This window comes from Scylla paramamosain, chromosome 8, assembly GCF_035594125.1.
Source record: "Scylla paramamosain isolate STU-SP2022 chromosome 8, ASM3559412v1, whole genome shotgun sequence".
NCBI lineage: Eukaryota > Metazoa > Arthropoda > Malacostraca > Decapoda > Portunidae > Scylla > Scylla paramamosain.
In genome coordinates this window covers 29,487,040-29,514,369 of record NC_087158.1, presented here as the reverse complement: position 1 = coordinate 29,514,369, position 27,330 = coordinate 29,487,040, and the positions used below count along the sequence as shown (strand labels likewise).

Sequence of the window (27,330 nt, the reverse complement as noted above, 5' to 3'; positions counted from 1 at the left end):
GTTTTACGCTTGTTACCATTATTTCAGTATCTGCTGTCATTTCAGTACATGCTGTCAGTACAGTATTTCAGTACATGCTGTCAAGATATTGGTGCTTTGCATAAACAATATCAGATGGAGAGCTACGAACACTGTAATTGTTACTCTCAAATTAAAGTGAATAGGAAATGGATTCTCAACTGGAGTTTTAATTCTTGGGGTGTCTCGATATTCCTGCCTTGAAAAGTTTCAGTTTTAGGAAAGTGAAAAAGCGAGTCAGGCAGAGTGTCTCACAGGAAGATACGAGCAGTGCAAATTGACAGTTGTGAATTCATATCAACGGTAAGAGTGGCGAGCGTGAATCAATGTTAGGAGTGGGGTGAAAGTGAGGCATTTTGATGATATCTCAAGGTAGTTTGGTGATTCTGGTGAAATTGTTCTTTGATGGAATGACGGCGGCGGGTAATGGGAGGGTGGGAATGCTGGTGGAAGTAACAAACGAAATGACAAAATGAACTGTGTGAAGCACCATTACAGCTGCCAGGCGGTGATCGCTACGCCAGTCCTGCAGGATCTCTACATGTTGCTTCAATGGAAGCAATGGAAAGACTAACTACGAGTATGAATGAAACACGGCAGAAATGTTGGAAGATTAATTTATGCCTTTGTTCTGTTTCAATCATTCAATTATTGCAAGGAATACGACTCCCATCTTGCTGTAATGGTAGGAGTTGGCGCGGCAATATTCTGATGAAACACTCCATGCCTCAGGGCTCACATCCTGACGGGGCCAGCACCTGACAATCAACAACCGACACCCAACACTCGATATCAAGGCACTACAGCCAATCATGCACGTAGGCTACCCTTCAACTAAGCACCCGAAGTAATGGTCGAGTCTTCGAATCAACGAAGCCTATGCTGAGGAGACTGAGGTGCACAACTTACCCGCTCCAGACCAGAGTTGTCGGCATTCCACGCTATGACAGGGATCCCCAGGTAGCCGGCCAGCTGGAAGAAGTACTGCACGGAGGCTGTAGATCGTCCATAGGTTTCAGAGTTGAAGAGATACAGGATGGCGGACACGTTGCTGGGGAGGAAACTGTCACACAAAGTTTCCAGGATCTCTGTGGAAGAAGGAAATTGTTTTTGTTGAGCGAGAAAATAATGGAATGAAAGCTTTTGGGTTTTTCTTTGTGTTATGTTTGGATGTAAGGAGGTTTTGTTATTAGAGATTAGAAATACAGACTTTCCAAGAGAGAGAGAGAGAGAGAGAGAACACACACACACACACACACACACACACACACACACACACACACACACACACACACACACACACACACACACACACATAATCCCTTTGAAACGTGGCAAGGTGAAGGGAGATCAAGTTAGTTAGAAAACCTGCTGCCGAAAAGAACCTTAGGAATATGCGAGGGAGTGACGAAAGGAAAGGAAAGTAAGGACCAAGGGAGAGACGAGGAGCCTTTGTGAGCGACTCTTTTTTCGGGGCATAAATGTACTCGACTGAAGGGAAACATGCAAGAGGGAAACTTGGCAAAAAAAGGTAGAAGAATGTTGAAAATCGAAACGTGAACATCGACGAGAAATCCAGTCAGTGTTATGAAAGGTGAGAGAGAGAGAGAGAGAGAGAGAGAGAGAGAGAGAGAGAGAGAGAGAGAGAGAGAGAGAGAAAGAGAGAGAGAGAGAGAGACAGATTGAAAGAACTTATCGACAAGAATGACAGAAAAAGGAGATTGCTCTAACTCTTGACTGCGTGTGTGTATGTGTGTGTGTGTGTGTGTGTGTGTGTGTGTGTGTGTGTGTGTGTGTGTGTGTGTGCTGAGAAGGGAATTTGCGCTCAGCATGTGTTCTTTAATAGTTTGGTGAAGAAAGTGCAAAAAAATAGAGGGCTTAGTGAGTTTATATACAGTAAAAACAGTTAACTCACAATCTAGTTCATTAATTGCTTATTTAAGAACAAAAGAACACAAGAAAATATATGAAACTGCAAGAGTCCGTCAGGCTTACACGTGGCAGCCCCTATACAAAACATAACCTATCATACCCATCTATAAACTCGTCTAATCTTAGTTCGTAGATTACTCAGTCACTCAGTTAGTCAGCCAGTCAGTGAGTCAGCCACCTATTCATTACCTGATCACCGTCAAATCAACATAACAAACACACAAATCACAAGGACAAATCACAATCACCATATGACTCTTCTTAAAATACACTAATACATAAGCTATTTATATTATCAGCTTCCTTTCCTTTGTCTGCGTGGCGCCCTTATTACCGGTCACAGCTGTCACGACGCTCACCTCGCCGTCACGCACCGTCTTTATTACAGATATCACGTCTCCTCGCCTTACTGATTGCTTGCTTTGATGCCATTAGTTACATGCGGGAATATTCATGCTTTCTGTCTGTCTCTGTCTGAAAACATACGAATTGTACAGTCTCTTCATACAGTCTGTCAGTTCTCTATACATACCGTCGTGTTAGAGAGGTCGAGCAGTAGTAGTAGTAGTAGTAGTAGTAGTAGAAGTAAATGTGGTATATGACTTGGCTAATGACCATAACTGTACATGCAGCAGTATTCGGTCCTCTACTTTACATCACATTCCCTTCCCTGGATGATCGCACGTGTGATTGGTCGGTCACTGCGTCATGAGCGAGGAACACCTGCTCGTCTTACACATCTGATTTGGCAATGAACTTCTATTTCGTATTTTTCGTCTTCCTTAATTACTTAGTTACCTGTGAGGATGCTCATCTTTCATAAACTTGTCTTATCTTTAAATTGATATTTTTTTCTCAGTAAGTGGAACGTAGATTGGTGGTAAAGGCAGGTAGATGAAGATAAGTTATTGATTACATAGAAGCATGGAAGGATAGGTTAGTAGGTACTGGATAGATAGAGAGATAGATAGATAGATAGATAGATAGGTAGATAGATAGATAGACAGGTAGACAAATAAGCTCTCAGACATACAAAAAAAATTTCATGAACATAATTATACAGACAAACAAGTAAAAATAGAACAAATACACAAACAAAGAGACCGACATACAGGCATACAGATGAACAGAAACAGCCGGATAGATTCAAGGACAGAGATTAGTAACCCTCCCAAAAGCACGACCATACAATAAACATGAGCAATGCTAAGCCCGTGCAGTTTTGCTTGCCAAGGCAGATCGGGTATCGAACCAACGCCAAATCCTTCTGTGACACACCACCTGACCCACGCACACCTGTCCTTTCCCTCCTCTCCTCCCCTCTCCCTTCTTTCTCCTCCCTCTCCTCCCCTTGCCTCGTCATCCTCCCCTATCATCCCTACTTCGCTTTAGCTCTCATCTTTCTCTCATTCCTTCCATTCCTTCATTCATTCTCGCTCACTTATTTTCCTCTCACTCCCTTCCTCTTTATCTATTCCCCCGTTTCTCCTCGTGATTCTCTCCTGCTCTGTTCTACCTTCCTCTCATCTCTTTCTTATTCCTTCCATTCCTTTCTTCCTTCCCTCTGACTTCCTTTTATTTTTCCTTTCATCCCTTTCATTTTACTTTCCTTCTTCATCATTCTCTCCATCCTTCTATCCTTCTTGCTCCTTTGCTCTCTATCTGTTCGTTTTTTTATTCACTTTTCTTCTCTATTCCATTTCCCTTCATCCCTTTCTCCTCCTTCTCCTTTTTCTTTCTCACTTCCCCCATTTCGTTTCTCTCTTCTCTTCTTTCTCTCTTTCCTTTTATTTCTACTTATTTGTTTGGTTTCTCTCTCTCCCTTCTTCATTCCTCCCCATCCCTTCCTTCCTTTCTCTCCTTCTCTCCGCTTCTTTCTCTCCCTCCAACACTCTCCTCTCGTCTTTCTCTTCATTCATTCATACTTTCTTTCTTTATTTTTTTCTTCTTGTTCTAAAGCCTTTTTCAGACCAAGATATATTGTTGCTCAGCAACAGCTGCTCAACAAACCCAACGAGTTTCACAGTCGCTCAACAACTGAACAACAAATTTGGAATGTTCCTCATATGTTTATGTTGAGCGACTGTTTTGCAACATTCCAGATACAATGTTCAGCACTGTTTCGATACAATGTATCTTGGTCTGGATTAGGATTAAACTAGAGGGAGAGGTTAAGTGAGGGTCTGAACGAGGTGTCAGAAGGCATCAAATATTGTATTAGCCACTATAGGAAGGGGGAGAAGCCGACGCCACGTCAATGCCCTGCCACAGTGAGGGTTTGGTGATGCAAGCGGTGATCTGCGGGGTCTGTTGGTCCTGTCATGCAGATGTCACTTGATCTGATCTACAAGTTACTGCTTCACACACAAGTTACTACTTCACACGCGCGCGCGCGCGCGCGTGTGTGCGTGTGTGTGTGTGTGTGTGTGTGTGTGTGTGTGTGTGTGTGTGTGTGTGTTTCTCTCTCTCCCTCCCTCCTTTTTTCCTCTTCCTCTCCTCACTCCTTCCTTCCCTCCCTCTTTTCCTTTCTTTCTCTCTTCCTGCTTATTTTTTTCCTTTCTTCTCTATTTTTTTTTTTTGTTTACCTCCATTTGTTCACCCATTCTTTCCTCTTGATTGCTGTTTCTTTACTTCCAGTCCTCCCCTCTCTCTCTCTCTCTCTCTCTCTCTCTCTCTCTCTCTCTCTCTCTCTCTCTCTCTCTCTCTCTCTTGCTTTCCATCAAATCATTCATCTGAGCGAATCACCCCAAAAAGTGAAATAAAAAAATAGGAGATGGGTTAACGTCACAATTTATGGCCAATGTGTAAGCCTCTCTCATTCATTTTTTTGTCCATTTGATAACATTGTTCCAGAGTCACCAAGGGGAGCACGAAGGGATCCCTCATATTTCTGTTAGCTTACTGTTATTTGTTCACATTTTACTGGTGCCGAACTGCGATGATGGCGGCGGCGGCGGTGGTGGTGGTGGTGGTGGTGGTGAATGTGTACGCATGTTTTCATTTTCTTTTTCTCGTTCTTTGGTTTTTCTTTTATTTTTTTGGGGGTGTGTCTTTTTATCTTTTGCTTTTTTTTCATTTTTTACCTGCGTGAGTGATTCTTCTTCCTTTTTTTTTTCCTTTTCTGTTTTTTTTCTTTTTTTTTTCCTTTTTTTCAATTGGAGGAATGGTTAATGTTCAGAGATTATTGTTTTTTGGTTTTCCCTCTTAAGAGAAAAAAAAATCTTAACTTTATTTCTGCTTCTGTTTTTTTTTTTTTTCTTTTATCATTTTCTTATTATTCTTTCCATCACATAAACTTCTATCACCTTTTATCCATCCCATCACACACACACACACACACACACACACACATTTCCTTCCTTCACAACCCTCATACTAATCTCCACTGCTCTCTCTCTCTCTCTCTCTCTCTCTCTCTCTCTCTCTCTCTCTCTCTCTCTCTCTCTCTCTCTCTCTCTCTCTCTTTCCCTTCAAATTTCCTCTACCGCCACGCCCATACGTCAATCTCAGCTCGGCACATAACTCTATTATTATTTTCCCCCATTTACGAACACTTTCCCCTTGTAACGACTCCATTTTACTTCCCTCCGCGTGACGGGGGAAGGAGAGAGAGGAAGAGGGAGAGGACAGAAAGAGTGGGGGGTGAGGAAAATGGCTAGTCATAGGAGGGGACGTTGGAGGGGAAGGAGAGAGAAAGAGAGAGGGAGAGAGAGGAAAAAAGGGCAAGGCGTGCTCGTATATTCCTGGTTACAATATTGACGTTTATTATAGACCAGAACAGCCTGGAGAAGTTTTATAGCATAGTGTATATTTTCCTCCCACCAGCGCCGCCTCGCCCCGCCCCGCCCCGCCTCTGGGTTCCCCGTGACTAAGGCTGTGTTTGCTGCATCTAAGTGTCACTGGTGCTTATCGTTGTTTATTCTCCAAGTGTAAAATTGGTTTGCCATACTCGCTTCCTTTCTCTTCCTTCACTCCATTCTGGCCTTGCTTGGTCAAGTTTGTGCCTTCCCTCGTCCTTGTCTTTCTCGCCTCCTCCTCTTCCTCCTCCTCCTATACGTCAAGTAAATTCATGGTCACGTAAACTCAGGTAACCAATGTATTTTGCTTTTAGGTAAGATAGGTAAGTTTGTTTGATAGCCAGTATAGGTAAATTCAGTATCAGTAAGTCATTCTCAGTAGAACGAAATAAAGTCAGGTTTTGTAAGCATATCTTCAGCAGAGAGACAAAATGAACACTGAAAATGGATACAGAAGGTCATTTGATTACAATCCACGACTGTACCATGAAAAAAAAAAACCCTTTCCGCAAGTAGTTTCCATTATAGAATCTCAGTAAAACGAGGCAAGGCTTCCATGCTTCAGTAGGGCGAATAAAGCTCAAGAAAGAAAGGAAAGCACCATTGAATGACTCCCACACGTCCCCTTGAAGCGTCATTCCATCTGCAGGCCCAGTTCACTCCACCCAGGTACACGGGTTACTTAGTCTTTACAAGCCCCGCAGGACGCCTCTCCCAGGGTTGTGCGTCTAAGTTTAGAGGGGAAAAAAGGGATCAAGAGGGGTTCGTAGTCCGCAGTTCTTCCCCTCTTGTATCGCCGAGAACACGATGTTGTTTGCACCGCACGAGTGATGGACACGGCCTCTGTGTGCGGCTCCAGATGTAAATGTCATATAAAAAGGGAGAAAAATAGCGGAAGGGGAGATTCGAACGTGCCATATGTAAGGTGGGCCACACTATACCTGCCTATCTTCCTATACACGTATCCTAACCTAACCTACCTACCTACAAATGCACCTAACTTAACCTAACCTACCTGTCCACCAGTCCGAACCTAAACTAAACTAACCTAACCTAACCAAACCTAACCTAACCTAACCTAAACTAATCTAACCTAACCTAACCTAACCTAACCTACCGACCTACTAGCCTATACATACCTATCCTAATTTAATCTACCTACCAATACAACAAACTTATCCTAACCTAAACTTCCAATTATACACTTAACCTAGCACTACCTTCCTACACTCTCTCTCTCTCTCTCTCTCTCTCTCTCTCTCTCTCTCTCTCTCTCTCTCTCTCTCTCTCTCTCTCTCTCTCTCTCTCTCTCTCTCTCTCTCTCTCTCTCCTGATCGGGAAGAGAGCAGAGCGAGATGTCACTAATCATCTAATCAACGGGGAATTAATTTTGTGGGGCACGAGTTATCCTGCTGGCCTGGAAACGTCAATCCCAGCCAAGCCTCAGTACGGTACGAAACCTAAGCCCGTTATCGTTAACATTTCCTCATCCTGTCTCTTGCATTCAACTGGCTGTAGTGTAAGTTATTTGAGGTTTTGGTGAGGCTTTCAAGCTAAGGGTGTCTTCATGATTCTAGGGGTAACTTTTCAAAGGTTCTGCATCTTCACTGGGACAAACACTCATGAGGATATGAATTTTATTTTTCTGAGGCCTTTGAAGATGGTTCTGGTTAGGGAAAGCACTTACGTTGTCTAGAGTTACAATGATAAGCTACCCGAATGACATGTTGCAAGTAGTTAGGTAGTAAGAAGTAGTAGTAGTAGTAGTAGTAGTAGTAGTGGTAGTAGTGGTAGTAGTAGTAGTAGTAGTAGTAGTAGTAGTAGTGGTAGTAGTAGTAGTAGTAGTAGTAGTAGTAGTAGTAGTAGTAGTAGTAGGAGAGAGAGAGAGAGAGAGAGAGAGAGAGAGAGAGAGAGAGAGAGAGAGAGATGAGGGGGGAGGAGGGACGAGCACTGGCCTCAGGGATCTCCAGGCCATTGGGGGAGGGAAAGGACGCCCCTGGATTGCATCGCGTCAAGATAATGTATGATCAGAATTAATGACTTGCCTTAATGCCGCGCGACGCAATTTACTCATTTCCTTTGACTAAATGCTTTGTTCTCTCTCTCTCTCTCTCTCTCTCTCTCTCTCTCTCTCTCTCTCTCTCTCTCTCTCTCTCTCTCTCTCTCTCTCTCTCTCTAGCGTATTTTCATGTCCCGTGAGAATAATACACAAGAGAGACGGACAAAAAAATACATAAACAATTAGCAATACCAAGAAAAATTAAGATTGGTGATGTTTGATCAGTGTTGTTCGTTATAATTGTTGTGTTGTAATTTTTTTTTTTCATGGGCGGAGGAAGACAGGGTCGGTAAACCATGTAGGCAATTTCATATCATAACTTCTCGTGTTGTTGACAGTTAGTGAGTCAGTGGGATGAATGTATGAATATGAGGGGGGTTTCTCAGTCAAGGGAAATGTTGAGGACCTGAGTGAGTGAGTGAGTGAGTGAGTGAGTGAGTGAGTGAATTAGGGAGGGAGTGTATAGTTTGTGAATGCATAGTTTGTGTATGTATAGTTTGTGAATGCAGGGAATGTTGAGTAAGGTTGTGAGTGAGTGAGTGAGTGAGTGAGTGAGTGAGTGAGGTAGGGACAAACAGATGGAGGAGAGAAAGAGAGAGAGAGAAATATAGTGAGTGATAATACGACTGAAAAATATATTAACATATAAAAAGAAAAAAAAAACGAGAGAAAGAGAGAGGAAAAAACCTACATGGATGACTGATTATTCACACACACACACACACACACACACACACACACACACACACACACAACACACTCTGACCTTCAAGTAAACAGGACGAGGAGCAGACCAGAGGAATGGAGGAGAGGAGCATGCATGAGACGTTCTATTTCAGCACCGCGTCTCCCTTCACGTGTCTCCAGCCTCCTCCTGCTCCTACTCCTCCTACTCCTCCTCCTCCTCTTCCTGCTTATTGTAATTACGCTGCCCTACACAGGTGATGGCGACTGCCTGCCGACCTAACACCTGCCGAGTTTACCTGTCATGCTCTCTCTCTCTCTCTCTCTCTCTCTCTCTCTCTCTCTCTCTCTCTCTCTCTCTCTCTCTCTCTCTCTCTCTCTCTGCATGATTCTCACCTCCAGTTTCTTTGTTATTTCTAAGGAGGAGGAGCAGGAGGAGGAGGAGAAGGAGTAATAAGAGGAGTAGTAGGAGGAGGAAGAGAAGAAGGAGGAGGAGTAGAAGGAGGAGGCGGAGAATGAAAAGAGATTAATTAAAAGCGAATACAGAAAGGAATGAGAGAAGAGAAGAAAGGAGATGGAGGAGGAGAAACAATGTGAATGAGCACAAAGAGAGTGAGTAATAAAGAGAAGAAGAATGAAGAAAAACATGAATAAGAAGGGAATAGACGGAGGAATGAGAGAAAAAGGAAGAAGAAAGAAGAAAAAGCATGATACATGAGAATGGACAAGTAGACCAGAAATAAAAGGAGAACCAGGAAGAGGAGGAGGAGGAGGAGGAGGAGGAGGAGGAGGAGGAGGAGGAGGAGGAGAAGGAAGAGGAAGAAGAAGAGAAGAACGAGGAGGCGAAACAAGCATCTCAAGTCCCCACAGATAAACTTCACTACACTCCTGAAGTTATGTATGACCTTTGCACCTGTGTTGACTGTGTTACCTGTGTTGCCAGGGCAGGTGTGATGCAGAGGTGCGGGTAGAGAGGGTTGGGCAAAGGTGGAGGTGTGGAGGGAACGTTGGGAAGTGGAGGGAAGTTGAGGAAGCGGAGGAAAGACTTGATTTTGAAGGTAATGGAGTGAGGAAGAGAGAAGAGAGAGAGAGAGAGAGAGAGAGAGAGAGAGAGAGAGAGAGAGAGAGAGAGAGAGAGAGAGAGAGAGAGAGAGCAGATTGGTAGAAGGAACAAGTATTGGAGCCTATAAATAATCAACATAGTTTCTCGTCCACCACAATATTGTAGTTTATCAGTTTTTTGGGTTCTGATATTCCCTCAAAATTTGAATTCCATACTCCACCGATCGATGGATGGGACACACTGACCTCTAGAGAGTGTGTGTGTGTGTGTGTGTGTGTGTGTGTGTGTGTGTGTGTGTGTGTGTGTGTGTGTGTGTGTGTGTATGCTTCCATTATAATGAAATACGATACTTGCAATTCATAATATTCTGTTAACTTTTTACAGTGCGGCCAACAAGTCTCAGTTAAAGAAGAATTAAGATGAATACAAAAGACAAAGTACTTATGTTTTTGTCTTCTTAAGTCTTGCTAATGTCTTCGTGTACTTTTTTTATTATTTCGGGAAACTTGCATAAAAATAATTCATCATTTTATTTTGCGTGTATATTTCGTTTTTCCGCTTGTGTATTTTTTGCGTTAAGATTAATTAAACACAAGAAATAACAATGATATATGCAAAGTAGGAGTATCTAACATTTTCTCAAGGCGAGCCAAAAATAGTATCCGTATAGCTTAACAGAAACTTAACACAAACTTAATAATGTATTCCCATAACACGTGCGGTAGCGGTATACACCCACATTCACCAGTGAAGTGACATTTGAAGTTATCTCACTCAGTGCTCCCTCTGCCCATGAGAGCTTCCCACGCAGACACAAAGGAAGTCATCTCAAATAAGCTTCAGTGAACTCTGCAAAGGTTCTCTTCTCTGACCCCCTCCTGCACTTCTGTGGCAAGAGCGGCTACTCAGCGAGCTAACAAGGCACGTGAGAGCCTGAGCACCTGATTGTGCCGTGGTCAGAGCAACCGCTGAAAGGCGGCCTGAAGGGCGCGTTAGCGGGGAGCCATGCGCAGAGGACGACGGGAACCTGGGAGAGGGACTGAAGTATTTTGAGAGGATGGAGGAGGGATTGGAGTATTGGTAGGATGGAAGTGGAAGATACGGGGATTGGAAGGCCCAGGGAAGGAAGAGGCTCAGGAAATCAAACCAATCTTCTCATATATATATATATATATATATATATATATATATATATATATATATATATATATATATATATATATATATATATATATATATATATATATATATATATATAGTGACATCAAACACACACACACACACACACATACAAACAAACATTCTCTCTCTCTCTCTCTCTCTCTCTCTCTCTCTCTCTCTCTCTCTCTCTCTCTCTCTCTCTCTCTCTCTCTCTCTCTCTCTCTCTCTCTCTCTCTCTCTCTCTCTCTCTCTCTCTCTCTCTCTCTCTCTCTCTCTCTCTCTCTCTCTCTCTCTCTCTCTCTCTCTAAAAGTAATAGAAAACATTGAGACGATAATTGAGCGCAGACTGTAATCTCACATTCGTAATTTGACCGCACTGGAAGGAACAGGCTGGCGCGGCTCCTGAATTACCGGGAATGTTAATATCCCGGGACTTCTAAAGCTCCAAGGAGCGAATATAATTTGGCGCAGAACATCACTCGCCAACTTTATGGCTGCGTCTCCAGACCAAATCAATATGAAATTTCCGGAACGCGATCAGGTAGACGAGACGGAGGTGGACTTTTTTGTATATATTCATTTTTCTTATAAAAAAAAAAAAAAAAAGTTGATATCAGCAGTATATTGGTTTGAATAAGTTATGTCTCTGTCTGCGGGGATGCGAAGCTGGGGAGGTCGAGGTTCAGCAAGGCAGCGACGGTCTGAACACGGCTCTCATATTTTCCAGTGGTCAGGGAAATGCCAAATACCACGCAGCATCAATATGCAATAATTGTTGAAGAATATATTTCAAAAGGGAAATATTCGAATAACGAAAGCAACACGTAGAATGCAATAGAAACTCGTCACTTGGCCAGGTAAAATGTAAAAGAATGATACGCCACCTGTCACTGAATAGCGCCTGGTATAGTTTTGTGAAGGAAATACGCACTTGAATAAGGAAATTAACATGTAGAGAGCACACTTGATTAGATAAACCTTGAAATGCAAACCACATGCCAATGAATAGCAAGTTAAGGAATAGTTTTAGAAAGGAAACTATTTACCTCATGAATAATGAATTTAACATGTACATTGCAACAGAAGCATCACCCTTGCCGAAGTAAAGCGCGAAGTATACACCACACACCAATAACACAGCCAGTATACAGTTAGTTTTAGAAAAGGAAACAATTCAATCTAACGAAAAACGAAATGAACATGTACAACGCAACAGAAACATACTTATCCAGGTAAAACATGAAGTGTAAACTACATGCCAATAAAAAAAAAAAAAAGCAAATCTACAGATACTTTGAAAAAGGGAGAGATAGTTTTAAAAAAGTAAACTATTTAGTGCACGAAAAAAAAAATTAAATTACAATACAAACATCACGCTTGCAGATAGTTTTTAAAAAGGAAACTGCCTGAATAAATGAAAGGAAACTATGAACTGAATAAAAGAGAAACAATCTGAATAAAAAAAATAAAGAACAGAAAATCTACACACGTGGAATACAAACAGGAGGCGTCACGACAACCAACAGCACACAGCATTCAGTGCGGCAACAAGTCAAAGCAAAAGAAACCCACATTTTTTACTTCCCTCATTTTTTTTCAGGATAGAAATCTGGCACTGACTTTCCGTAATACCTCGCTCTTGCCTCATCTGGATTACGGCGTCCGGTTTCAGCTTTCTCCCTAACTAGCCGCATGTCGAAGGGAGGAAGAAAAAGATGCGTTTCTATCCGTTTATGTTCGGATACGTATATTATATTCGGATATGTCCCGATAGGTAACATTTGAGTCCGGTTTCCCTTCCTAACTAGCCACGTGTCGAAGGGAGGGTGAATATTCGGTATGTTCGGTATGTTTGTAATTGGATCTGTCCCCGTGCGCAGTGTTGCAGTGTTTGTGCTGGTGTCGAGTTGCTGGTGTCACATTTCACGATAATTCCGTTCTTGCTCCGTCACTGAAACATCCGCATTTGCACGAGAGTTAACGTAATTTCTTTGTTTTTGAAATCCATAGTCGATCTCTAATCTTGAGCATTCATTTCGTAACATTTATCGAAATATTCATAATCGCTTTGAAATTAAACCACTTCCTCGTCTCCGCATGGTGACTCGTATTCGAACTCCAAATTTCAGCATTCACCCCGTAACATTCATCGAGATATTCCTGCTTGCAATGAAATGAAAATCACCTTACTTTCACACTGTCACTCGTAAGGAGATGCAAACCCACTGGACCTGAAACTCTGAAATACCACCATTCAATCCGTCACAGGAAATCACAGAACCACACGAAGTTACTAAACACCGCTATTACGGAAACCAAACTGATCGTGAACGCAGCGAGGTAACGTCATTAAACTCGCTCACCTCCAATAAAAACACAACGTAATAAAAGCCTCGCACGTTGGGATCCAGGCAAATGTGCTTGTTAGAATACAAAGGAAAGTTTAATACTGTTGGCTTCACTGAATCCTGTCCATTCAAGCCTCTCCTTTTTTGCAGCTGGAGGAACACACCGCTGGATTTATATATTGGTCAGCGAGTAGCGAAGTATTCATTATCTCCACTCGCTGTATGAGAGGAGCGACTTGTGTGTGGTTTTAGTAGTGTGTGTGTGTGTGTGTGTGTGTGTGTGTGTGTGTGTGTGTGTGTGTGTGTGTGTGTGACGGATGGGATGTGTGTGGGGTAATGGATAGGGATGGGAGGGGAGAAGGGTAGCAGGTGTGTAACTGTCTCTCTCTCTCTCTCTCTCTCTCTCTCTCTCTCTCTCTCTCTCTCTCTCTCTCTCTCTCTCTCTCTGTTATTCTCACGTTTTCCACCTTTTTTTTCCCTTTTTTCCCTTTTTTGCACCATCCACTTCATTCACATGCATCCCTCTCCCTTTCTTTCCCTTCCTCCCACTGCGGCTCCCCCTCCCCACATCCCTTCCACTCCCTCCCCTTCCTACCCACCCAACCCTCCCTCAACCACATCGTAACTTCGAGCTCCCAATTGGCAAAAGTAATGCGGGTGTTCGTGTGACAACCAGCGTGGCGGTAGGCGAGGCATCCAATAGGCGACAGTCAGAGCTGGCACGCACCGCTTCCCGGAGATAAGGATTAACTGGCACTCAGGCGGCACCTCTTGGGAGTGAAGGGTGCGAAGGATGCGAAGGGTGAGAGGAGGAGAGTGTAAAGTGAGACCTGGGAGAGTGACAGTGATGATAGGGGGGAGAGAGAGAGAGAGAGAGAGAGAGAGAGAGAGAGAGAGAGAGAGAGAGAGAGAGAGAGAGATTATTTCGTAAAGTTGGGAGTGGTGGTTAGTTATCTCTCTCTCTCTCTCTCTCTCTCTCTCTCTCTCTCTCTCTCTCTCTCTCTCTCTCTCTCTCTCTCTCTCTCTCTCTCTCTCTCTTTGTTGCTTCATTTCCTGCTTGTTCATTTGCTCGTTTCTCAACTTTTATTCTTGCCATTCTTTTCTTTTTTTTCTTTCTTTCTTACTCTCTTTCCTGTTTTCTCTCTTTCTCTCCTGTTCGCTCCTGTTTCTTTCTTGGAGCTACTCGTATTTCTTGTTCCTTTTTATTACTATTCTCCATTTTCATTTCTGTTTTCCTTTTTTTCTTCATCTCTCTCTCTCTCTCTCTCTCTCTCTCTCTCTCTCTCTCTCTCTCTCTCTCTCTCTCTCTCTCTCTCTCTCTCTCTCTCTCTCTCTCTCTCTCTCTCTCTCTCTCTCTCTCCCACTCGCTCCTATTCTTTCACAGCTTCATAATGTCCAAACCGCCACGAGTGTTGCCACGAATCAGCGGTGACAGGAACAGAGAGACAGAGAGACAGAGAAAGAGTCGGAGAACAAGGCACCTCTCATGGACTTGTTACGGTACAGGCAGGTAGATGGGAAGGGAGGAACGGAAGGGAAGGGGGACGAAGAGGACGAGGAGGAATCAACGAACAAAAGAGAAGGTATAGGATGAAATAGTGCTGGAAAAAGAAAGGTGAAGATGAGTGGAGTATAGAGAGACTTTGAAGAGAATAGAAGGGAAGGGAATGTGAAAGAGATGATGGAAAGGGAGGAGTGGAAAGGAATCGAAGAGAGGAAAGGAGGACAATGAAGGGTTAAATAGGTAGTGTAAGAAAGAAAGATGAAGAGGAGAGAAGTTTATATAGAGACTTTAAGTGAAAGGAGAGGTGATGAAGTGAAGGAGGAGGAAAAAGAAGAGACGAAAGAAGAGAAGGAAAAGGAGTGGAAGAAAAATGAAGAAGGAAGATTGCAAAAAAAAGTAGAAGAAATGAAGGTGGAACAATACACAAATAAAATCAGAAACAGAACTAATAAATAAAGTGAACAGTGTTATGAAATACAATGAAAAGCACAATAAATGAAAATTAAAGCAGTAGAAGGAGAAAAACAAGGACGAAGAAAAGAATATAGTGTTTTTTTTTTTTCGGAAAGACTTCATTGACTGACGCGCGAAAGAACCAGTTTATCGGCTTTAATTAAGTTTCCATGGTCTTGAGGGCTTACTCTGTCACCTCCTCCTCTTCCTACCCTTCCATTCTCTCCTCCTCTTCCTCCTCCTCTTCCTCCTCCTCCTCCTCCTCCAATATCCTCTCTTGCTTCCGTAACCTTTGTTGAGCTACGCAAGGCTGTGTGGTGTCGCGTTACCCAGTGCTACGTGTTCCTTATGTGTGTGTGTGTGTGTGTGTGTGTGTGTGTGTGTGTGTGTGTGTGTGTGTGTGTTTCTCTTAAATGAAGGAGATCGACGAGACGAAATATCGGAAAAAGGGTTGTGATTTGAAAGGATCAGAGAAACCCAACGGTGAAGGAAATTGTAAGCGAGAAATTGAAAGTTTGAGTGCTGAGAATAGTTTCTGGAATGTTTTAGGGGTTCATGTTAAGAGGAATGGAATATTCAAAAGTTTCTTGCTTAAAATGGTTCCTAGGATATTTTTGATTCGATGTTAAGCGACCAAGAATATTTAAACTGTGGATGCTAAGAATAGTTCCTGGAATGTATTTTAATTTCATGTTGAGAGGACTGGAATATTTAAAAGCTTGGATGCTAAGATTTGTCTCTGCAATAGTTTTTGGTTCCATATTCATTTGACTGGAAAATCTAAAACTGGATGCTACGAATAATTCCAGAAATATAATTAACTCCGTGCTGAGATGCCTGAAATATTTAAAAATTTGGATGCTAAGAAGAGTTCCTAGAATACTTTGGCTTCCATGTTAAGGGGATTGGAAGATTTAAAAGTTTGCATACTAGTAGAAGTTCCTGTAATACCTGTCTTCCATCTTGAGAGGTCTGGAATATTTAAAAGATTAGATACTAAGAACAGTTCCTGGAATATATTTGGTTCCAAGTTGAGAGAACCCGAAAATTTAGAAGTTTGAGATCTGGAATGTATGAGAATTTGGATGCTAAGGAGAGGCCTGGAATTTTAAATGCTTGCATGCTTTGAATGTGGCTGGAATTTTTAATGTATGAATATTGAAAATAGTTTGGAAATATTTGAAAATTGTCTGAAATTGTCTAAACTAATCGAGTTTCTTTCTTGCTCCCCCCTTCACCGAGAAAGTAAATAAAATAAAAAGTAAACAAATAGATAAATAAATAAATAAATACATAAAACACACACACACACACACACACACACACACACACACACACACACACACACACACACACACACACACACACCGAAATAAAAGACTAAGGCAACGGTTCTCTTCAGCATCTCATTCTTGGTAGTGCTGAAAGTGACAATTGCATCTGGAAATCGAACTTCTGTCTAAAAAAAAAAAAGAAAGAAAGAAAAAAAAAAGAAAAAGAAAAAGAAAAAAACGTTGACACAGAACCACTGAGCAATCAACGCCCTTCAGGTTGTATGTGCGTATGTACGTATGGCTGAATGTCTGCGTTATTTGATGGCTAATTTCACTCCTATGTCTGACTAATTGCACAGCTGAGGATTTGCATAACTGGACACATGAATAATGATCTTCTTTTGTCATTACTTTTCTGTTTTGTTTGTGGAGTTTTTTGTTCTAGGCATCAGTTTTTGTTAGGTTTTTGTATAGTGGGTAACAGTTTTGTATTCCCGTTGGTATTGTGGACGTCAGTTAATATTCCTGTTTTGTGTTGTGGGTATTAGTTTGTGCTCCTGTTTTTTGTATTGTAAATGTAAGTTAGTATTCCTGTTTTGTAGCCTGGGTATCAGTTTGTATTCCTGTTACTTTGTTATTTAAATGTATGGTTCTCTGTTCTTATTCTTCCAATGCCGTTCAGACAAACAGCCGGCTACTTCTATAGCAACAAGTATTACATTTGCCTCCGTCACTTGAGTATTCATAGAGTTTTACGAATATTACTTTCTGTCTCTTTTCTCTCTCTCTCTCTCTCTCTCTCTCTCTCTCTCTCTCTCTCTCTCTCTCTCTCTCTCTCTCTCTCTCTCTCTCTCTCTCTCTCTCTCTCTCTCTCTCTCTCTCTCTCTCTCATCACCTGCTACAATTGTGATGTGGCGGAAAAAATTGTCCTACCTCTTTAATATGCAAATGTAGATAGTTACCTGTTGTAAAGCGTAATCAGATTATGTTCATTACGTCTCTCACCTTACGGGAACACGGGAACACACGATTAAGTACAGTAGAGATCACGAGTCGAGTTCTACATTCACTTACTGTACACGATCTTGCTTATTGCAGGGGCACAGGGACACATGAGTAAGTACCGTTGAGTTACGATAAGGGATCTTGTTAACTGGAGGAACGTAGGGGTAAGTACAATAGAGGTCATAAGTCGAGTAAAAATCCTACTTCTACCTACGATACTCTAAGACTCATGGAAGACAGGTATGAATTTATCACCTGTTGCTAATTAGAGGGACACGAGTACACGAAGGCAGGTAGAGTCAAGTTTCTAATGATTCAGTAAATCTTCTGCTTTCACTTACGCTATACTAAGATTCTCGGAAGACTGGTACGAACTGTTTACATTTTGCTAATTGGAAGTAAGGCTGTGGCCAGGGAAGATAATGGTAAGGAAGGGGGAGGACTGAATAGTGATCTGCTTTCTCGGACGCTAGTTTGTATTTTCATCTTATCTCCAGCATTCCACAGGCTGAAGGGGAAATTAATTAAGTATTTTAAGGGGGATTTGACTATTCTGGTGATAGATGAATAAGGATTGTACATCATAAACTTGAAAAATTCCCGTATAAGCACAACTAATCATCTTTGTGGCCTTTGAAAACACTCGTGATGACAGAGCGAAGCATTTAAGAATATTGTCCACTGTTATAAGCTTCTGCTCAGTATTAATTAAGTCTTGTAATATGCTGACAGTCTCAATAATTCTTTTTCTTTAATCAGAGGACAGTGAAAGTGAGTGTATTACGTTATCCCACTGTACACCTGAAGCCCGAAGTGATGTCACGCATTTCAAAGCTTTAGTCTGACACTGATACGTGAGTCAAATGAAAATGGAATCGTTGTTGTGACTCGCGAATGTATCCTATTGAAAAAAATGATTTATGTTATTTTTGGCGTTCAACAATTTGTAAACACAGTGACAAGGGTGTATTAATATAGAGTAAATAGAAATATAAATAAATTAATTGGTAGGGAGATAAGTGGATGGGAGAGATAGATAGATAGGTAGATAGATAGAATGATAAAATGGTGGATAGGTAGATAGATAGACAGTGTACACATAGGAACAGACACCAACAAATACTAACAATAGAAAATAGAAAGCATGTTAGGGAGGGAACGCGTGTGTGTGTGTGTGTGTGTGTGTGTGTGTGTGTGTGTGTGTGTGGCAGTGAGAGGAGTAATAACTCGGGTTAATGATGGTGGAAAGTGGAGGCAGTTGTAATAATTCGTAGTATTGCGTGGTGATGGTGGTAGTGGTGGTGGTGGTAGTAGTGGTGCTGCTGGTGGTGGTGTTAGTGGTAGTGGTGGTGGTGGTGGTGGAAAATTGTAGTCACTATGTATATTTTTAGTAAAGGAAATGAATGAGTATCTTATAAGCTCTTCTCTCTCTCTCTCTCTCTCTCTCTCTCTCTCTCTCTCTCTCTCTCTCTCTCTCTCTCTCTCTCTCTCTCTCTCTCTCTCTCTCTCTGCACAAACAACACCAACAAGGAAGGAATTATCGACGAAAATACGTTGCTGCAAAAAAAAAAAACATAAAAAAAAGTAAAACACCCCTCTTGTTTACATTGGCGTGGGCGTTTCCTGTTTATTTGCATACTGTTATAAAATTAAACTTATTGTTGAGCCTCGTTTTTTTTTTTTTTCATGTGAGAGAGGGAGGCAACAAGCGACGGAAACTACCACCACCACCACCACCACCACCACCACCACAACTACCACCACCACCAGCGCCGCGCCTACAACACAAAGGCGTTACTATTTCCTTTTCGCCTTCACATGCAGCTTATCTCCAATGCATAGAAATATCTACGAAGTCATGAGAGGGGAATGAGAAGGAGGAGGAGAAGGAGAAGAAGTAGGAAGAGGAGGAGAGGAGGAGGAGGAGGAAGAGAAGGAGCGACAACAATAACAAGGATAATGATGTGAAGGAAATAACAAGGAAGACCAGAATAAACTTGAGAGGAAGAGAAGGAAGAAAAGGAAAGAGTAGGAAAGGGAGAGAAGGGCATGCATAATAAATGGAAGGAGGAATAGGGAGGAACACAGGACACACTTAAAGGGGAAAGATTAAAATGAAAGGGAAAAGAGAGGGATGCATAACATAAGGAAAAAGGAATATAGAGAAACATAGAATAATGTTAAAAAGGGAAAGAAAGAAAGAAAAGAAAAGGAAAGAGGGCAATTTATATAAGGAAGGAGGAATATAGAGGAAAAATATGAAGGGGAATAAGAACAAAATATTAAACACTCAGCCAGTTTCAATGTTTCAATATCGTGGTAAGGTGAGAACATTATTTACTTATGTTTTCATCCTTCCCTCCCTTGCCTTTCCTCCCTCCTTCCCTCACTTACCAACCTGCATCCATTCCTCCCCCTTCCTTCATCTGTTCCTTTCTTTATCACATTCCTTCTTATTATCGCCCTTCCTTGTTCCCTCCTTCTTTCAATTACTAACCTGCATCTCTTCTCCTTCCTTTCCTTCTTCCTTCCTTCTCCTTCTCTTTCCCCTCTCTTATCCTTTCATTTGCCTATTTCCTCCTATCTATGCTTCGCGTTTCTCCCTTTTACTTGCTTTTCCTTTTCCTCTCTTTTCCTTTTTTTTTGCTTTCACATACCTTCACTCTTCCCTTCCTTCCTTCCTTCCTTCCTTCTGTTCCTTCCCTTCCTCCTTCCCTTCCTCCTTCCCCTCGTCCCTTTCCCTTCAAATGCCTTCCCTGTGCTTCACTTTAGCATATTAACGCTTTCTGTGTCTCCTCTACCTTTAGTCTTGCTCCGTTCTCTCTCTCTCTCTCTCTCTCTCTCTCTCTCTCTCTCTCTCTCTCTCTCTCTCTCTCTCTCTCTCTCTCTCTCTGACGTCATTATTTCGTCTCCTTGGTAACTGACGCTACGCAGTAGAGAGAGAGAGAGAGAGAGAGAGAGAGAGGGTTCGGGGACTGCTGAGTGAAAAGGTGGAGAGAAAGTGAAAGGAGAAATGGAAAACAGAAGATTAGGATATTAAAGAGAAGGAAAGGAATGATGGAAAAGTAGAATATAAAAGAAGAGAAGAAAAGAGATATAGGGAAAGAAAGAAGTAGAAAATGAGAGAAAAAAATATATAAAATAAACGAGTATAAGATAGAAAGAAATATAAATGAGAGAGAGAGAGAGAGAGAGAGAGAGAGAGAGAGAGAGAGAGAGAGAGAGAGAGAGAGAGAGAGAGAGAGAGAATATTGCAGGTTGTCATGAATAATAATAATGTGTAAATGTTTCCTTCCCAAGCCTCTGTAAATATGTAACTGAATGCAAATATCCATCAAAGAAATACACATGCAATATATTTCAACCCACAAACATGGGAAGCCGAAATGAATGTGGCTTATTTGGGCACCACTCCCTCTTTCTCTCTCTCTCTCTCTCTCTCTCTCTCTCTCTCTCTCTCTCTCTCTCTCTGGCTTCAAAAAGTCTAAAAAAGAGTAGTTTATGAAAATACAAGTTCGTTTTTAGATATTCTCTTCTTTAAGATGAAAAAAAAAAGTGAATAAAAAATGCAACAAATATAAGAATGCAACTTAGGTATTACACACACAAACACACACACACACACACACACACACACACACACACACACACACACACACTCTCTCTCTCTCTCTCTCTCTCTCTCTCTCTCTCTCTCTCTCTCTCTCTCTCTCTCTCTCTCTCTCTCTCTCTCTCTCTCTCTCTCTCTCTCTCTCTCTCTCTCTCTCTCTCTCTCTCTCTCTCTCTCTCTCTCTCTCTCTCCTTCTGTGTTTAAAACTGGAAAACATTAATAGCTTGCAAAAATGTGAATATAAGTCAACATATTTAGGTACAACTTTCTCTCTCTTTAAAAATGTAAAAGGGAATGGTTTATGACAATACCATTTGTTTAACTACTTTCTCCCTCTCCATTAAATAAAGTAGGAAAAGGATCTAGTATAAAAAGAAAAGGTATATATTTCAAAGTAGTACTTCTTCCTCTTAAAAAGATTAAATGAATAAATAAATAAATAAATAAAAGAATAAAAAAGTGAAAACGATAAATACTTTGCCGAAGATACAACTCTATACTGATAATCTCTGGTAGTATCGTTCGTAAAATCGTGATATTTATTTCTCCAGTTTATTTCACTTAAAAACATTCAATGGCATATAGTATACGTAACTTGATATTTTGTTTACCAGGTAAAGAATATGCGCAAAAATCACCTTTGTGCCTATACAGCTTATTCATATGCTTTCATGATTTTTCCGTTCGTGAAATTCTAAAGCAAACGAAATTTGTAAATATGAAAGTAAAGTGAAGGTAAAATTTTGGTAACACTGAAACGCGACACGAAATTTGGGGAACTCCTACGTGTATGAGAAAATTGGCACACGCGGGAAAGAGGGTCTGAGGAGCAGCCTGAAGGAGAACCCGACGAGGAAAGAACTTGCTTAAAAAAGATCAGTGGATTTTTTTTTTTTTTTCATGAAGAGCAATTTGCAATCAGTCAGCCATTAGACCACTTTGCAAGGATGATCAGTCCTTCCCTTCCCTTCTCTTCCCGTCCCTTCCTTCCTTTACCTTTCTCTCCCTTCATCTTCTGTTTCCTTTCTCTTCCCTTCCCTTCAATAATTTTCTTCCTTTTCCTGTTTCATCTTTATTTTTATTCATTTTCTGTTTAATTTCCCTTTTCCTTCTCTTCTTTTTAATTTCCTTACCTTCCTTTCTCTTCCTTTCCTTTGTTCTTCCTTTTCTTTACCTTCCCTTTTTTCGATCTGTTCCATTTCCTTCTCCTCCTTTTCCTTCCCTTCCTTTCCCTTCTCTTCTCTTCTCCATCCCTTCTACCATCTCATGATACAGGTTTCTCTCTCTCTCTCTCTCTCTCTCTCTCTCTCTCTCTCTCTCTCTCTCTCTCTCTCTCTCTCTCTCTCTCTCTCTCTCTCTCTCTCTCTCTCTCTCTCTCTCTCTCTCTCTCCCTCTGTCGTTCGCAGAAACACAGAAGGACATTGTAGTTATTTTTATCCCTCTTTTTATCCTCAGAGTTCGGGAATCGTGGCCAGGAATAGACTCGCTAGATTCTCTATACATAAATAAACCACACAATGCCGCCTCCTCTTGTCGCTCTTGGGTTCCTGGGTAAAGAAAGATCAAGAGTCGTTGCCTTATTATATTAGAGGTATGTAAATGTGAAGTGGGAAGATGGGTTTGGAAGTACTGTCATGGATAGAAGTGATGAGGGTAAGTTGTGGGCACGGAAAGAGAGAGAGAGAGAGAGAGAGAGAGACACACACACACACACACACACACACACACACACACGCGCGCGCGCGCGCGCGCACACGTACTAGGTATATAAATGAAGGGATTATAATTGTATTCTTTCCTCCGTTGACCCAGATAGTTACAATTTCACTACATCATATCCAACATTCCATACCAGGAAAGAAAAAAAAAAAAATCTTGTATCCCCTCAAGTGTAGCATCAGATTCCACAGGTGTCACACTCGTCACATATACTATTTGATTCCACCTGGTTATTGTTTTTTCTTCATCTATTAAAGGAATTGCTGATCCGTGCTGTCCTTTGAGAGCTTTTGTGTAATTTTAGCCTTCCGGATGCGTGATGAGAACTGAACTGTAAGAATATTGAAGTCTATGCCTTGAGGATCGTGTAAAGTCGAGTGTTTAAAACGGGAGTGAGAGTTGTACAATTATTTGATATGTCAGTGTATGCAGCGTCCAGTGAAGTGTTCATTTTGTTGTACATATTCTAACATTCCTGGCTTCTTGTGTCAACTCACGTCCATAATACTGGCAGGATATCAACTTCCTTCCAACATCCTATGCCTTCACGCCCACGCATCCCGTCCACATCAACACACACACACACACACACACACACACACACACACACACACACACACACACACACACGATGTAAATAACAATCAACGCAAAACAAACACAATCACAAAATCAAATAAAAAATGACCACCACATTATTTTATCCAAGAAAACTTTACAATCCCCATTCACATCACTCCACATTCACATTTCTCTCTATTTACAGCCAGTACTCTTACACCACCCCTCTCTTCCTCTTTTAAGCCCACTTTTTTTTTTGTTTCCCAGCACCCCTCACCCTCACCCTGACCTATAAAGTCTATATATATACACTCCCTTACCCTCCTCCTTCCACCACCACCACCATCACCACCATCACCACCACCACCTCCATGGCCGCCTACGTTCTAGTGAGTGAGCTTGCATCAGTATCACCTCTACCTGGAAATATCACTTATTGTCGGCGTCTCTTGCTTAAGTGAGTACGATTTGACTCCTCGGAGCAGCAAAGCAGTGTGTTACGCCCTTGAGCCACCCGATGTGACCTCTGAAGGAAGGAAGGGAGCGAAGTACGTGAAGAGGAGATAAACGGAACGAGGAGGAATAGAAAGTGCAAGGAGAGAGACGTAGAAAGAAAGTGTAGTATAGACATGGATACAACGGAAGTGGAAGAAGCAGAAGAGGAGAGAAATATGATAAGAAATGGCAGATAGGAAAAGAGAGAAAGACAAAAGAAGAAAAGAAAATATTGTGAGCAGCAGTAGGAGGAAAAGGGAAAGAGGGGAACAGAGAGGACGAAAGAGAGTATGGGTTGGGCAGAGGAGGAGATGAGGATGGATCAGGTGAGGGAAAGGTAAGAGGAGAGGAAGGTAGGGAAAGAGGAAAGAGGGAAAGGTATAGATGGAGTGAACGGAGAGCGTGAAGTAGAGAGGGGAGGGAAAAACGGAGAGGCAACAGAAAGAGCGGAGAAGGAGAATAGAAAAAAAAAATGGAGGTTTGGAGGAGGAAGAATAGTAGATAAAAAAGAAATAGTGAAATGGATGAAAAATAAATCAAAGAGAGGGAGATAGAAAGAACTGTAAAATGTAAGAGAAAAAGAGGAATAAAGAAGAAAGGGAAGGACGGAACGATGGAGAGAGAGAGAGAGAGAGAGAGAGAGAGAGAGAGAGAGAGAGAGAGAGAGAGAGAGAACAGTAAAAACCAGAGTTATGACACCACCACACCACCTCATCACCACACAGCCTCACCCAGCCGCCGCTTCAGCCTCCTCTTCACCACCTGCCTGGCCTGAAAATCGCGCCACCTTCACGTCCCTAACTTTTTGCTTCCGTTCCCGTCTACCACCCAGACCTTGAGACTTGGCGCGCGTTACTAGAGAACCAAACGTGAACCTGCACCTAATCTTTGAATCATTAGTGAACCAGTGCACAGAAGCTTCGAATAATTAAAAAAAAAACATTACATACAGAAGAAATACAAAGGTGATGGGAAAGAAGTAACAGACAGTAACTGAAGATGTAGGAGGAGGAGGAAAGGGAAAAGGAGGGGAAAGCGAAAGAGGAGGAGAGAGGGGGGATTCAGGGGTCGTGGTGGTATTTATTGAGGTAATAACACAGGGAAAGGAGAGAAGGAGAGTGGCAGGGAGAGTGGCAGGGGGAGTGGCACTTGGGGAATGCACTCCCACAGGTTTTCGCCACAAAGTTGAGGCAAGAACGTGGATGAGGGACCCTGTTAATTACTCCACAGTGGAAGAAGATCTGGTGTTGCTTCCACCCATCCGCCTGCCGTTCATCTCCTCTCCACCTCCTCCACCTCCTCCTCCTCCTCCTCCTCCTCCTCCTCCTCCTCCTCCTCCTCCTCCTCCCTCACTTCTCATCTTTCCATTTGTCCCCTAACTATTCTTCTCTTTCACTTCCTCTGTCTCAGCTTTTATCAGTTTTCTTTTCCTTTTTTTCTTTTTTTTCGTTTATCATTCATTCTTACTCCGCTTTCTTCCCTCTCTTTCATTTTTTTCTCGCTCCTCTTTTCCTCCAGTTTCTCTCTCACGGTTTTCTCTCTCTCTCTCTCTCTCTCTCTCTCTCTCTCTCTCTCTCTCTCTCTCTCTCTCTCTCTCTCTCTCTCTCTCTTATCCTCCTTCCCCGGTCTTCCTTCGTTTTTTTTCTTTTTTTAACATCATTCTTTTGTTACACTCACCCCTCTCCCTTTTTCCCTACATTCCTATCCACTGCCCTCTCCTGTCCATCTCTAACTCTCCTTCCCTTCCTTCCTTATCCTCCTCCGCAGATCTTCATTGTTTTTTCCTTCAGTTTTTTATCACCATTTTTTGCATTCTCCCCTCTCCCTTTTTTTCCCTACAATTCTGTCCACTTCCCACGTCCCCTCACTCGGTCTCCCTCAGGCTCTCTCTCTCTCTCTCTCTCTCTCTCTCTCTCTCTCTCTCTCTCTCTCTCTCTCTCTCTCTCTCTCTCTGTCGCCCTCCCTCGAGTCGCCATCCGTCAGCCGAGGGAGGGAGGGGCGGCGTTAATAAAAGCTGTAAGTCGCCTCCACGTCTTGATTCATGCCTCATACCGGGACCAGGATTTACTGCGAGGACCTCCATTGCCTCCTCTACCGCAGCCTCAGCCGCCTCCGCACGTCTCCTCTTTTTATTTTTATTTTATTTTTTATTTTTCTACTGTTTTTTTTTTTTTTTTGGCATATGTGTGTGTGTGTGTGTGTGTTCGTGTGTGTTTTTGTAGTAGGTGCCGTGAAGGGCGTAGGTAGCGTAAAGTCGCCTGTTGTTGCCTTGACGTGAGTTTTGTTTGGTGTGTTTGTCTCTTTACGGGGAGTACCAGTCTTTTCTTCCCTCCTTCCTCTTTAACAGCACTTCATAGGGACGTCACAGGAGGAGGAGGACTAGGAGGAGGAGGAGGAGCGATACTTAGCACAGTACTCGCGGCAGGCTCCCAAACACCGCCATGGGGGCCGCCAGTGACTCTCAGGCAATAACAGGAATGGACAGCGGTGGTGGAGTGAGAGTGTGATAACAGCAACGCAACTCCTTTACTTCTCTTTTACCTTAAATCAGCAAGTTAAATGTAGAGAAAGCACGCGCCCGTTACCTCCTCCGCCGCCGCGCCCTGAATGCGTTGGGTGGCGCGAGGCGAGGTGGGAGGGTCCGTTTGGCGGCCTTCAGTTGAATCTTCACTTTTTATTTCATTCACTTCAGAAAGAGGTAGGACACACTAATTGTGACTGACGGTATGTCACGACTCCACGCCTGTCTGGCTGCCTGGCTGACTGTGTGAATGAGTGGCTGGCTGTATGGCTGAGTGAGTGGCTGGGTGACTGGATGAGCGAGTGGTTGGCTTGGCGGATGGACAAATGGTGGCTGAGTGGCTGGATGCAATGGCTGTGTGGGTGAGTGGTTGATTGACTGGCTGGCTGAGTGGACGAATGGGTGGATGGCTGGCTGGATGTCTGGCTGGATGGTCGAGTGGAAAGTTAGGTGGCTAGTAAAGTGGTTGTGTGGCTGAATGGCTGGACGTCTGGACGGCTGGATGGCTGGCTGGCCCATGGATTGTACTGTAACCTTACAAGCTACTTCGGCAGTTAGGTAGTTGTTTAGTCAGTCGTCAGTGCCAGAAGGTTGTTGGTCTGGCGAGCTGGCTAACAGTCTGGCAGCTCTTCCTAAACGATTACCATTTTTGATCCGACTCACCCCTCTTCCTTTTTTCCCCCTGTCACTGTGAAATATTCCCTCATTTTCAAGAATCGTATGTGAAGGACTTTTATTTTTTGTCACTTTTTGAGGCTTCAGGAATCCCGTGACGTGCATTACTCATCGTCATCAGAGAGAGAGAGAGAGAGAGTGTGTGTGTGTGTGTGGGTGCGTCACGTTTCGAAACACAAGAGCTCAGAAATGAACCACACGAACCCGAATGACGCCAGCACGTAGCGGGGCGGCGGCTGGTTGGCGACGTGTGCTGAGTGCTGAGGACACACACACACACACACACACACACACTTCAGATAGGGAAAAGAATCTACGAAAAAAATGAGAAGGGAAGAAAGCGAACGACGTATTGTATTGGAATCTCCATAACAAGACCGATCATTTTACATATATTTTCTGTTCAATGGCTTACAAACTAAGGGATCTTTTTGGAATACAGTTTTTCTTG

At 42.5% G+C, this 27,330-nt stretch overlaps 1 protein-coding gene across 1 annotated transcript in view; it reads right to left on the bottom strand.

Moving 5' to 3' along the window:
- LOC135103118 (glutamate receptor ionotropic, NMDA 2B-like) overlaps positions 1-27,330 on the bottom strand; it is a 226,574-nt gene that overhangs the window by 116,359 nt on the left and 82,885 nt on the right. Inside the window, 1 exon segment of the mRNA XM_064009158.1 lies at positions 928-1,106. Within this exon segment, the coding sequence (XP_063865228.1) occupies positions 928-1,106 (179 nt within the window).